Below are 11,537 nucleotides of genomic sequence, written 5' to 3'. Positions count from 1 at the left end.
AAAGCGAAGACACCAGCCGTTCTGGTTCTTGGGGCGGGGGTGGGGGGCCTTGTGACGGGTAACAGTGTGATAATGCTTTTGCGGTGATGGGAGGAACTCCAGACCCCAAGCCGAGGCTGGCTGGGGAGGGAAACCGGCTGCTCTGCAGCTCCCTGAGGCCCAGCGGCTGTCGGGCCCAGCAGGTCAGTCCCATCCTCTGCAGACTGGCCTTGGAACTGTGTGGAATCAGCTCCCAGAGGCCAGCCACCACCCAGAGCTGGAGTCCCTTCCATGGTCCCACTGTGAGTACACCTTCTGCTTGACAACCTCCAATGATTGCCAAAGAGCTCAGTGTGTTTCCAGGCAACCCATTCTGCATGCCAACCCACTAGACCCCTGGAGATCTGCCACCACACTCCCCCCCCCCAGTTCCTCCTGGGCTCTTCAGCGGCTCCTCGCTGAGCACCTCTCCCCTTGTCACGCTGGTCACCTCCCCAGGATTTTCTGCAGTTCACCTGAGTCTGCCACGTGGAGGCCTGAGCCTCACTGTGGCCCGGGGTTCAACTGTCGCCCTTAGGGGAAGCTTCTGCTGTTTCTTTGTTGCCACTGAGCCAAGCGTCTCTGGAAACCCACCTTTAGAACGGTGCCTGTCATGGTCTCAGCCTTGTGGTCTGCTGGGGCTGGGGAGCCCAGGACCTGGGTTGGTCCTTGTGGGCACGTTGGTTGAGCTTGGGGCCAGCCCTCACCCCTCATTCTGCACACTGCACCTCTGAGCCTGGCTGCAAACCTGACAACAGCGTTGGGTCCTGAGGCCAACCGAGTGTGAAATGGGCAGGCCGGGCCAGCCCACCTGGCTATACCTGCATGTCTGTGGAAATGTCCATGACAGCAGGGCTGGTGAGTCATCCGGAGAGTAGGGCAACGGAGCACACCTTACACCTGCCCTGGTGGTGCTTACGAGGAGGGGCGCTTGCGCTCTCCTGGGCTGGGCTCCTGGCAGGACCGGGGTTTTGCCCTGCTTCCTGCCCTCTGCCGGGTGAGGTCAGAGTGAACCTGAAGCTTCATTAATCAGGTTAAGGGGTCCTGCCGGTGCGCGCAGCAGGCTGGCCTCTGCCAGATGTCTCGCTCCTCTCAGCAGAGCAGTGATTCAGACTGTTCCTCCTGCTCTGGCAACGAGGATCAGGGCCTCTGGCAGCCCCCTGAGCATCTCAGCGGCAGACAGACGAAGCACATCTCGCCAAGTCTGTGGCTTTCTCTTTTTATTCTGTGAGTTCACAGAGAACAAATGCGAGCCCTGATTTCCGAGAAGGTGAAGATACTAGTAAGGCAGCCTGTTAACTCCGCTGTCTGCCCACCCTCCCCCACCTGCCTGGGCCCGTGAGCAGACAACCGTGTCCAGAACTGAGGTCCTGGGCATCGGAGAACTGGCACCGCCTCAGGAAGCAGCACCTCGTGTGCTCCGAGGCCTGGCGCACAGCCCGCCTGGGACCCAGCGCAGGGGTTGGGAGGTGGGAGCAGTCAGCAGACAACAGCGCTCCAGTGCTGCCTCGCTGCCCCCACACCGACTTCCCCACCTTCCTCGCTCCTCACCTAAGCAGCACAGATTTTGTGCAATGACAAGGAAAGAGAACATTCAGTGCCAGGCTTTTAATTACAATTGCTCTGGGCTGCTGGCCTCCACACCAAGTGGTCACAGGAAGATGGTTTTATCACACCACACAGCCGAAGGGATCCAGTCTGCGGTGCGGGCACTCGGCACCTGGTGGGGGTGGGGCTGTGTTCCCACCCGGGACGGGGGAGGCTGAGCCCTGATTCCTTACACGGGTGGCAGAGCAGGGCTGGCTGAGGGCAGCCTGGGTGTTGGGGAGCCACTGGGCCAGATGGAGATGCTGCTGGGCCCTTCCAGCAGGTTCCGGGGAGGCCTGTGGCTGGGCAGGAGAGGGGTCTTTGGGAAGAAAGCCAAGCTCTGGACGCATGACCGGGATGGATGCTCTGTGAGGTGTAGCCCAGTGAGAGGAGTACAGTGATAATCTTGCCCACAACACTACCATTTACAAAGAGCTTTCTACTTTCTTGTGCCTGCTTAACCCTTCTACATCAGTCCTGTTTAGGGGACACAGCTCAGAGAAGGGATATTACTTGCCTGGAGTCAAACAGGTGAAAAATCAGGGCAGGGGCCCTGGCCTCACGCTGCATCCAGCAGTCCCCACAAGGAGTCAGGGCTGGGCCCCAGGAGCCAGAGGAGCAACCCGGGCAGGGGACGGGTTGCACCCCCTGGAGCGGCCAGGGTGGCCCTGGCTCAGGGAAGCACTGTGGTGACGCTGGTCAGCACCACGTGCTCTGAGACTTTGGAGACGGAACACCGACTCTGCGAGGACAAGGACTTGTGCCTGGCGGAGGAGCGGGGGCTGGGGGCCTTCAGAGAGCCACGGGGACCCAGGCCGGGCAGGCAGCAGGAGAAGGCGGCTTTAAACTGCTCCCGGAATTTGCCTTGGTTGGGAGACAGAAGACACAGCCGTAAGGAGACAAATACTGCAGCAAGAAGGGGCCTTGGGCCCGGGGACGCCCACGCAGCTCAAGCCAAGCTGCCTGTGAGGGGCCAGGAGGGAAAGGCAGAGCTGGAGGGAGAGAGCCCCAGAGCCACCCTGTCACCGCCAGGGAGAGAGGACAGAGGCCCCGGAGCAGGTTCCCCAGGAGAAATGCGATTTGTATCTGATTCCTTGACTGCACTCTGGCGCTGAGCCCAGCGGCTCTAGTCGTGGTGTCTGGCTCAGGGGCCTCAGATCACCTCTGCCCTCCTTGGCGAGTAGGTGGAGTGGCCTGGGGCTCACCTAGGCTGTCCCCATTTCTGTCCTGTGGCAATGAACATGCCAGCAGCCCTCACACCAGGCACCGTGCCGGGTGCCTCAACACCCTGAGAAGCTGCGGTCCTTCATCTTAACTTCAGAGATGGGACACACAGCGGTACGGTGGCTTGCCCAAGGTCACCCAGCTAGAAGTTCTAACCCAGCCTGGTTTTAACACCGAAACCCTTGAGGGAGAGAGGTGGGGGGGCAGGGCTACCACAGCCTCCCTGCTGAACCAAAGGAGAGCAGGGAAACATTTTATCTGGAACTGAAACTTCATGTTCCAGCATCCTATCAGCTGCCCAGTGCCCAGCAGAGGGCCATGCACACAGTAGGCGCTCAGTGAATGCAGACCAAAGAGAGGAATGTAGCGTGTCCTTTGCTGCAGAGCTCATCTCTCCTGTTCTCTCCTCCGAGCTGGAAACCCCTAGCCAGCCTTCGCTGAATAATTCTTGCGCCTCACTGAGGGTTGTAATATTGACCCCTGACCCCTTTCAACGTTTCTTGAAGATCATTTGTGTCTAGGCTTGAACAGTGGGCTGGAACTGTTCTTCAGGCCTTGTCCAAGTCAGAGATCTGGTGAGCCACACTGTTGCTGGGCTGCTGGGGGGTGGGGGCATGACCACCCTGAAACGGAGGTAGAGGGAAGTGGGGGGAACTGTGGGATAGCAGGGAGGAGGGCCGGATTTCCAGAGAGGGCAGTGGTGGGGCTGGTGCTGGAGGAGGCAGACCTCGTGAGAGACCCCAAATTCTGGCCCCTCTGCCAGTGTGTGTCTAGCTGGGCATGGGGAAGCCCTCTCCCTGCCGGGCTGCCTCTGCCGGGCACTCTCCCTTAGCCCGGATGCCTCCATTCTGCGGTCACCCCTCAGGCCTGGCTCCCACAGGAGCCTGTGTTGACTGGGCAGGCTGGTGGGAGGCCCTGCGGTGCATGTACCTGGCAGGGGTGCAGGTGAGCCCGCCTAGCTGCCGCCCTTCCCACCCACTCACTGGTCTGCATGATCTGCAAAACTGGAGCCTAGGTTCCGGTCAGTTTCCTTTGGCCACAGCTGGGGGTGTGGCCGGCCTCCCGCTCAGACCAGGGCTCCTGGGGGCGGGGTTACGTCTTCCCCCTGAGTGGGAGTTACCAGAGTGGAGCCTGGATTCCCAGGAAGGAGCACCTATCTGGTCCCCCCACCATCTTGTATTGGGGGTGGAGAGACGGGTGTCCTGGGGACAGCTGCTGCCCTCCGTCAGTGCGCCTGCCCCGCCCACTCACCGCTGAGGAAGTTGTAGATGATGGGGTTGGCGGCGCTGTTGGCGTACACCAGCCAGTGGGAGAAGGTGAAGCAGGCGTAGACGGCTTCTCTGTCGCTGGCTTGGCGGAACATCCCGAACACCCTGGGAGCGGGAGGGGGAGGACAGTCAGAAAAGGGACAGCTCCGACCAGTGTGGCTCAGTTGATAGGGAGTCATCCCGCAAACTCAAAGGGATGCCAGGTCGATTCCCCGTTGGGGCACAGGCCTGGATTTCCGGTTTGATCCCGGTTGGGGCACTTATGAGAAACAACAGATTGATGTTTCTCTCTCACATCGATGTTTCTCTCCCTCTCTTTCTCCGTCCCCTCTGTCTAAATAGAGATAAAATCTTTTTAAAAAAGAAAAGAAATGGGGCAGGTGCGTGTGTGTATTTATGCGGCGTTGCTCACAGAACTCAAGACGCAGGGCTGTAAAGTACAGGGGCTCCCACTGCCCCCTCCACCCACCCGGGCCTCTGGGTCTGGGGTCTTGACCACAGTTTCGGGTTCCTGAGCACAGAGTGTGACCCGGGTGTGCCTGGGCACAGGCATGGGGCACATCTGCGCAGTCACCTGCTCTCTGATCCCCATCGAGTTCTCGTCCGGCCTCAGGGCAATGCGGTGAGTCACAAACACTGTCCATTTCCTCAAACAGGAAGCTCAGGTGACGGGCCCACGATCGCTGAGCCGGGCAGTGGCCCGGTACAGAGGCACGCCGGGACCGTCTTGCTCTTCCCCTGCACCCCGAGGCCCCCAACACGCAGCCTGCTCCTCCTCCTGCGGGCTCGGCCCCTCCCTGCAGTCTCTGCCAAATGTCACTGCCTCAGAGAGGCTTTTTTTCTTAGCCCATTATATATTTTTAAAAGATTTTTTAAAACAACCTATCAGCCCCTGTCATTGTCACTGCCTACCTATGTTCCCTGTTTTATTGTCTTCATAGCAGTTACCACTGCCTGGCATTCTAATGTATATTCATTCCTCCTCCCCCCCGGAAGTGGACCCCGTGTGGTCCGTGTGGCGGGGACTCTGTTTTTCGGGCTGTCTGTGCTCCCAGCCCTCCCATCTGACACCTGAGCGGCTGGATAGAAGAGTTTTCACAGTAGCCCTGGGAGGCCGGGGCTGTCAATATTCACATGTCTCAGGTGAGGAGACTGAGGCTCGGAGAAGAGAAGTGACCTGCCTTGGGGTGGAGCCAGGTCTTCCTCCAAAGCAGAGAGAGCTCCTTCCTCTGACCGCACACCACCCCGTCACCCGGGACCTCTCCCTGCGTGCTCTCACCTCTTAAGGACATTGAGGACGCTGATGGGCAGGTAGCAGAGGGCAAAGACCAGCAGCACCACCATCAGCATCTTGGCCGTCTTCCTCCGAGCGCGCATCTGCTTCACCTCGGCCAGGAAGGCCCGGGCCCGAGGCGGGGGCTCTGCGCCCTGGCCCTGCCCCTGCTCCCCCGACTGGTCTGAGGGCCGCTTCCAGTTCCTCACCAGGGCAGATGTGGTGCCGGGGATCTGTCCAGCAGAGACACAGGCAGCGGTGGTGGGAGGAACGCCGCGGGAGGTCAGTCCCCTTTGCTGGGACCCACTTCGGGCTGCACCCCGGGGCTGGCAGAGGGGGGGCAAAGGGAAGAAACCCTTGCAATAGGAAGGAACCTAATATTCGTGATAGAGACCAACACTCTGGACTGAGGGTGAACAACCTACCTTCATTTTCCATTAGCTCATTGAGAGACCACCCACAGTGTGCCTTTGGGGAAGGTGTCACCAGCCCTCAGTGACAGCTGAGGCAGCTGAAACCCAGGGAGGCAGGGGATCCTTGGTAGCATCCTCCCAGTGCCCAGATCACCCTCTCCATGGCCGGGGTGGGGGGAGGGAGGGCAGGGTGGGGGCGAGTTGTGCCTCCGCCTGGCCCATGCGTGCCTGTGGGGAAGGCTCGGTGAGGGGTGAGCAGGTGAGCACATGGAAGGGCCTGGGCCTCAGAGCACAGGTCCCGGCCTTGCTTGGTCCCATCAGCCTGTGATGGGTCCAGGCTCCTGGAGCAGCCACAGATTTCCTCGAAGCCTCTCCCACCACTGGACACCTGAATCACCCCATGACAGAGGGCATGAGGCTAGAGTCCGGGAAACTTGAGGTCTAGGGCCAGCTCGGCCATTCATGAGCCATGTGACCTTGGTCAGCTCACTTTCTGTTTCAGAGCCTTGGTTTCCCTGCCTGTTGGATGAGGAGAGGGACTGCTGCCATTCTGACCGGGGGCTGTGAGGAGCAGGTGCGCATGCTGGTGGGCACGGGGCTGCCCACGCTCTGGCCTGCATGCTCTTGCTGCACAGGCCCTGGCCCGGGGCTCACTGTTGCAGGGCCGAGGGCCTCTGCACAGCCCCCGCCCCACAACACATCCCACAAAACCGGCCGTGGGTCAGTGCGTAATAAAGCAAGCAGGCCCTGGAGCCAGAAAGGCTCTGCCGCTGTCTGGCTGTGGCAAGCTGGTTGCCGTTACTCGGCATCTGTAAAGTTGGTAACATCGCTGCTTTGGTGAGATAGTTGTGAAAACATTGTGAGCCAAGTGCGTGATTGGCAAGCAACAGGGAGGTGCCGTGGCGTCTCGGCATTGAACTGACCACTGGATCCCACCGATCTCGGTTTGAGTCCCTGACCATCCCCTCCCTGGCTGAGGGGCGTGGGGAAGTTGCTTTGCCTCTCTGGGCCTGTTTTCTCATGTATCAAGTTGGGGGGTAATACGTGGTGGTTAAGAGGATGCAAGACTAGCTGGAAGTACGTGGTATAGTCAATGGCAGCTACTGATACTCTTCAGTTCCGGGGTCAGCTCTAGCATGTTTGGCCTTGAGTTTGAAAGTCCCTGGGCCTTGTCTCTCCGTGGTTGCAACCAGGATGGCATGTCCTGAAGGCAGAGGGCTGTCTGCTCCTTCGACCAGTGCCCTATCCCCTCCCAGCCCAGACAGTGACACCAGTGTGGGCCTCACCTGGCGACCCCAGAGCTTGCGGAAGATCTGGAAATACGCCATGGCCATGAGACCCAGCGGGGCCAGGTAGGTGACAATGAAGAAGCAACTGTGGTAGATCTTGGGATAGAGGTCATCTGCAGGGGCCAAGAGATGCAGAGGTTGGGCCCCCAGCCTGTCCTGCTTAGCAGTGCCACCCGGCCCCAGCTAGGGCCAAAGCAAGCAGCTGGGCCCCTTCTAGGCACCACGGCAGAGAGACCCTGGAGTTGCCCAGTCTGAGGGCATCCATCCTGGAGGGACCCCCAGCAGAAGTCTACATATACTAGAGGTGCGACCCGCCCTGAAGGTATCCTCGGTAGGTGCCCGCTCTGAAGTGTCCTCTCAGGAGACGCTCCCCCTGGGTGTCCCGACAGATGCCTGCCCCACGGGAATGCGTCCCAGAGGTGCCCACTCCAGGAGGGCCTGCCCAAGGCTGGCGCCATTACCTACCCGCCCAGTGTTCGTCGCAGACTGAGAAGAGCCGGGTGCGGTTGGCCAGCTCGGGCAGCACGCTGCTGCATTCCATGACAGCAGCCTGGGGCACCATGACAGCCAGCGACACAGCCCAGATCCCCAGGATGGAGCCGCGGGCACGCCGGGTGGTGCTCTTGAACAACAGGGGGTGGCAGATGGCATACCAGCGGTCCAGGGCGATGAAGCTGAGAGTTAGCACTGCCACTGACACAGACACGGCCTGCCCCGTGGAGACACCGTGTCAGTCCTCTTGGGGGCCACCCGGAGACGTGGAGTGAGTGAGGGGCCCACAGCCCCGAGGTGCTGGGAGCCAGGTGCAGTGCACACACTGGCTCCACTTACTGGCCGTGTCGATTTGGGCAAATCGCTCACCCTGTCAGCCCCACCTGCGGAGTGGGAATACACCATTCACCTGCGGGAGCCCCATAAAAATTAATGCAACCACGGAGAGAAAATGTCCAGCTCGAGATCCAGCACAGAGTAGGTGTTCCCTGCTGGGGATAATAGCCTACACTCACGGAACTTCCTGCACACCAGACACTCTCATTCTCATGACCCTCACAACCACGCCATGGGGCGGGGACTCTCACCCCATGATACAGATGAGGAAGCCGAGGCACAGGAAGGTTAAATACCTCACCCAGGGTGATTTTTCTCTGCTGCCTGTCTTTATTCTTGGGGTTGCTAGTGCTAATCAGTTGAGTGGAAAACCTCAAAACAGCGGGGACTTCAAGAGGCATTTCTCTCTGCCCCGGGAGGCCATCCCTTCCCCAGGCTGTTGGGAAACAGCCCTGGTTCTGGGAGGCAGGGATGCATTGAGGTCTGTGGTGAGCACCTCCTCCAGGAGAGCCCCCACCCTCTGGGTTACAGGGAGGGGGTCGAGGCCACCTTCTTTCCACCCAAACCCCAACCCCACCTGAACATCCTGATTCCCACTGGGGGCTGGGAGGGCCCTGGCAAGGGGTGGGGGCAGGGAAGAGACTTTCCAGCAGGGCCTCTCAGCTCTGCCTCCCTTGGGATCAGGAAGCAGGCCTCGTGTGCATTTGTGTCTGTCACTGTGCGCTTGTGCCTCTCTCCTCCACTGTGTGCCGTGTGCCTGGAGGTGACTGTGCATGTGTCCGCACGTGGCTGTCTGTGTCTGCACGTGTGATGGGGGGGGGGGTCTGTATGAGTATGTGAGGCTGTGTCAGTGGCCTCCAGTGTAGGGCTGGATGGCCTGCCCTTGCTGACACTACAGGATGACACCACACAGGTGCTGACTGAGCCACCATGTCCTGTCTGAAAGGCAAGTCTGAGGGTCACTGAGACTTCTGTAAGGCCAGGGGTTTTGTACTTGATATGACAACGGGGTGATGAGGGGCACCCGGCAGAGCTCACCTGTAGATAGGGGATGACCTTGCAGAGGGCATGGCCGAACAGCCAGGACTCAGTGATGTCCACCAGCAGGCTGGCTGGCAGGCAGATGGCTGTCACCAGCACATCCGCCAGAGACAGGTTGACGATGAAGTAGTTGGTGACGGTCCTCATGTGGTGGTTCCGCCACACGGCAAGGCAGACTGCAGGTCGGGGTGGGGATGAGAGGAAGCCAGTGGCAGAGCCATGCCCCCCCATCGAGCCCCCACCCCACTCTACCCAGGGACCCAGGGCGGAGGCTGGGGAGCAGGGGAGAGAGGCGAGGCCCAGGATTCCTGCCAGTCACCAGGGGAGTCCCGCAGGGACACAGGAACCTACCCAGCGTGTTGCCCACCAGGGCCACGAGGAACACGGCCACATAGGCTGCGATGAGAACCCACTCGTATTGCTTCGGATACAGATAATCTCGCCACAAATACTGGAGAAACTCGTCTTCGTAGTAGTAGTCGGGAGGCACTGGGGACGGGTCCCTGCTGCCAGTGGGGACTCCCGTCTGGGTCCCTGGGGTGCCCGAGGGCTCCATGAGCTCAGGAGCCGCGGAGGCCTAGGGGCATCCTGGGCTCTGGGGAGGGAGGGAGCTGGGCCAGGGGGGCCTCAGCCCACTGCCCTCAAGGAGCCCGGAGTCTTGAACCAGGTCTTTTGGGGTTCCAGCCCCAAAGCTCCTGAAGGAAGGGAGGGAGGGGGAAGAAAGGAGACATTAGGGAGAGTGCCAGGAAATTTGCATAGAAACTCCCTCTTAGTTCTCACAGTTCTGTGCTGTGGGTTACAGTGGAGAGGGACAGACCTCGCCCCGTTCGGCCTCAGTTTCCCCATCTATTCAATGGAGTGATGACCATAGCTACCTCACAGGACCTCCGTGGGGGGTAATGGGCTCTCAGGCGTGCCTAGTGCTTTACCCAGAAGCTGGCGCCGGAAGCTAGCCTCCCCATTATCAGAGAACCCTGCTTTGCGGAGGAGGAGGTGGAAGCTCAGAGAGGTTGAATCCCTCGCTCAAGGTCACAGAGCTACTCTTCCAGGTCTGTCTGGATCCACCAAACATCACAGATTTGAGAGGGGAAGTCATCCGATTGCAAATATTTTCCCCTAAATATCAGTTCATAGGCCTGAATATTTGGTTGAAAAAAAGGTGAAGAGAGGCTTTAGACACACAGGCCCGCCCACCGGAGCTGCCAGACCCTCCCCCGTGGGGACACACACGCCGTGGGGGAAGGGTGCGGGGAGGAACTGACGCTGTCTCTGGAAGTGGGGAGAGAGCCCGAGGCCCAGCCGCGGGCGGGACCGCTCAACCCCCGGGCTAGCCCCTCTTGAACACCCCCGGGCCGCGAAGCCCCCCGCAGGCCGCCAGGGGTCGCTGGCGGCCGGTGCGCACGACGCTCCTTCCATTCACAAATCCGGCCTCGCTCCCCGCCCCTCCACTCTGGCTCAGACCCCTCCTTCTCCCCGCCGGGGCAGGGACGACCCCGGACTCGTGTAGGAAGGTTGCCCGGCCCTGGAGACCCCTGGGAGAGAGGGAGGGGACTCCTTCAGACCCCACGGAGCGTCGGCGGACCCACTCCCTGCGCGGGACCTCCCTGCACCTCCCGAGCTGTGAGGGGCTGTGGAGCGGCGGGTCGGGGGTACGGGAGAGCGAGGCTTTAGGGGTTTTGCAGGAGCCTGCCGGGAGGAAAGCCTCCTGGGGACTCCGCTTCCCTGCGCCCAGGTTATTATCTCCCGAGACTCTTGGCTTTCGCCGAGGGGTCGTCTGAAACCCCCACCCTGGGCCTGGGGTCCCCCACGCCCTGCCCTGCACCTCTTGGCTCCGGGACGCCGGCGTCCTCGGTTGCTGATTCCCCGGACAGTGAACCGGAGACTTCGCCTCCCTGCCCCGAAGGCCGGGCTCCTGAGGGTGCTGTGGCTCCGAAGCGGGCTGTGGCTGGCGCGGGATCGCTGGGCTGCGCGCCGCCGGGCGGGGTAGCCGGGGCGGGAGGGGCAGGGCGGAGAGGGGAGCCCCCCAGCCGGTCTCCTCTTCACGTCTCCCAGCTTCCAGACCCGAGACCCGGAGGGCGGAGGAAGATGCTGGTTCCTCCTCGCCGCCCACTTCACGCTTCCATCCTACTTCCATTCATGCGTCCATCCGTTCATTCATACCTTTCGCATTCATTCAACATTTCAGCCTCTGCATTCAGAGCACACCTACTGTGTGCCCGTGGGCCCTGCTGGTCAGCTTCGGAGAGTCACAGTGCAGACGGGATGCCAGCTGCACCCCTCCTCGCTGTCACCTAGCTGAGGAGGAGGATGGCACAGGTGGGTTACAGGGATGAAGGGACGACGCTTGCACCGCCTCTGGCCAAGCTTTGGCTGCGACTGCAGCTGCTAGTCCCCAGCGATGCCAGGGGCCCTGTGGCCCTGCCCAGCCCCATTCTATCTGCCCCACCCCATCCTTTTTGTTTATACCTACGTTCCCCCTCCCAAGACAGGGATGGTAGGTGGGGGCAAGAAGCTGGGAGTCAGAAGAGCGGGTTGCTTCAACAAGCCTTTACTAGGCAGCGTGCCAGGCAATCAGCTACAATAATACAGCTGCCAT

General features: G+C 60.7%; 1 protein-coding gene across 1 annotated transcript; it reads right to left on the bottom strand.

Annotated features, from left to right (window-relative positions):
• Positions 1-79: 79 nt before the first annotated feature.
• HCRTR1 (hypocretin receptor 1) lies at positions 80-11,537 on the bottom strand. Its single transcript, XM_028513485.2, has 8 exons — positions 10,764-11,537; positions 9,293-9,636; positions 8,939-9,117; positions 7,538-7,781; positions 7,070-7,185; positions 5,377-5,603; positions 4,081-4,202; positions 80-2,469 (listed from the first exon to the last, which is right to left on the bottom strand). The coding sequence occupies exons 2-8, from the start codon at positions 9,495-9,497 to the stop codon at positions 2,279-2,281; spliced, it is 1,284 nt and encodes a 427-aa protein (XP_028369286.1). The 5' UTR covers positions 9,498-9,636; positions 10,764-11,537; the 3' UTR covers positions 80-2,278.

The sequence above is a fragment of the Phyllostomus discolor genome, chromosome 5 (genome assembly GCF_004126475.2).
Source record: "Phyllostomus discolor isolate MPI-MPIP mPhyDis1 chromosome 5, mPhyDis1.pri.v3, whole genome shotgun sequence".
Lineage (NCBI taxonomy): Eukaryota > Metazoa > Chordata > Mammalia > Chiroptera > Phyllostomidae > Phyllostomus > Phyllostomus discolor.
This window is presented reverse-complemented; position numbering and strand designations above follow the sequence as displayed.

Excerpts from the sequence above, each read along its gene's own strand:
- HCRTR1 (XM_028513485.2), bottom strand. The coding sequence starts at position 9,497 with ATGGAGCCCTCGGGCACCCCAGGGACCCAGACGGGAGTCCCCACTGGC. Across the intron at positions 7,782-8,938 it reads AGGTCATCCCCTATCTACAG|GCCGTGTCTGTGTCAGTGGC; the intron begins GTGAGCTCTGCC and ends TCCACGGGGCAG. Across the intron at positions 4,203-5,376 it reads GTCCTCAATGTCCTTAAGAG|GGTGTTCGGGATGTTCCGCC; the intron begins GTGAGAGCACGC and ends TCCCGCTCCCAG.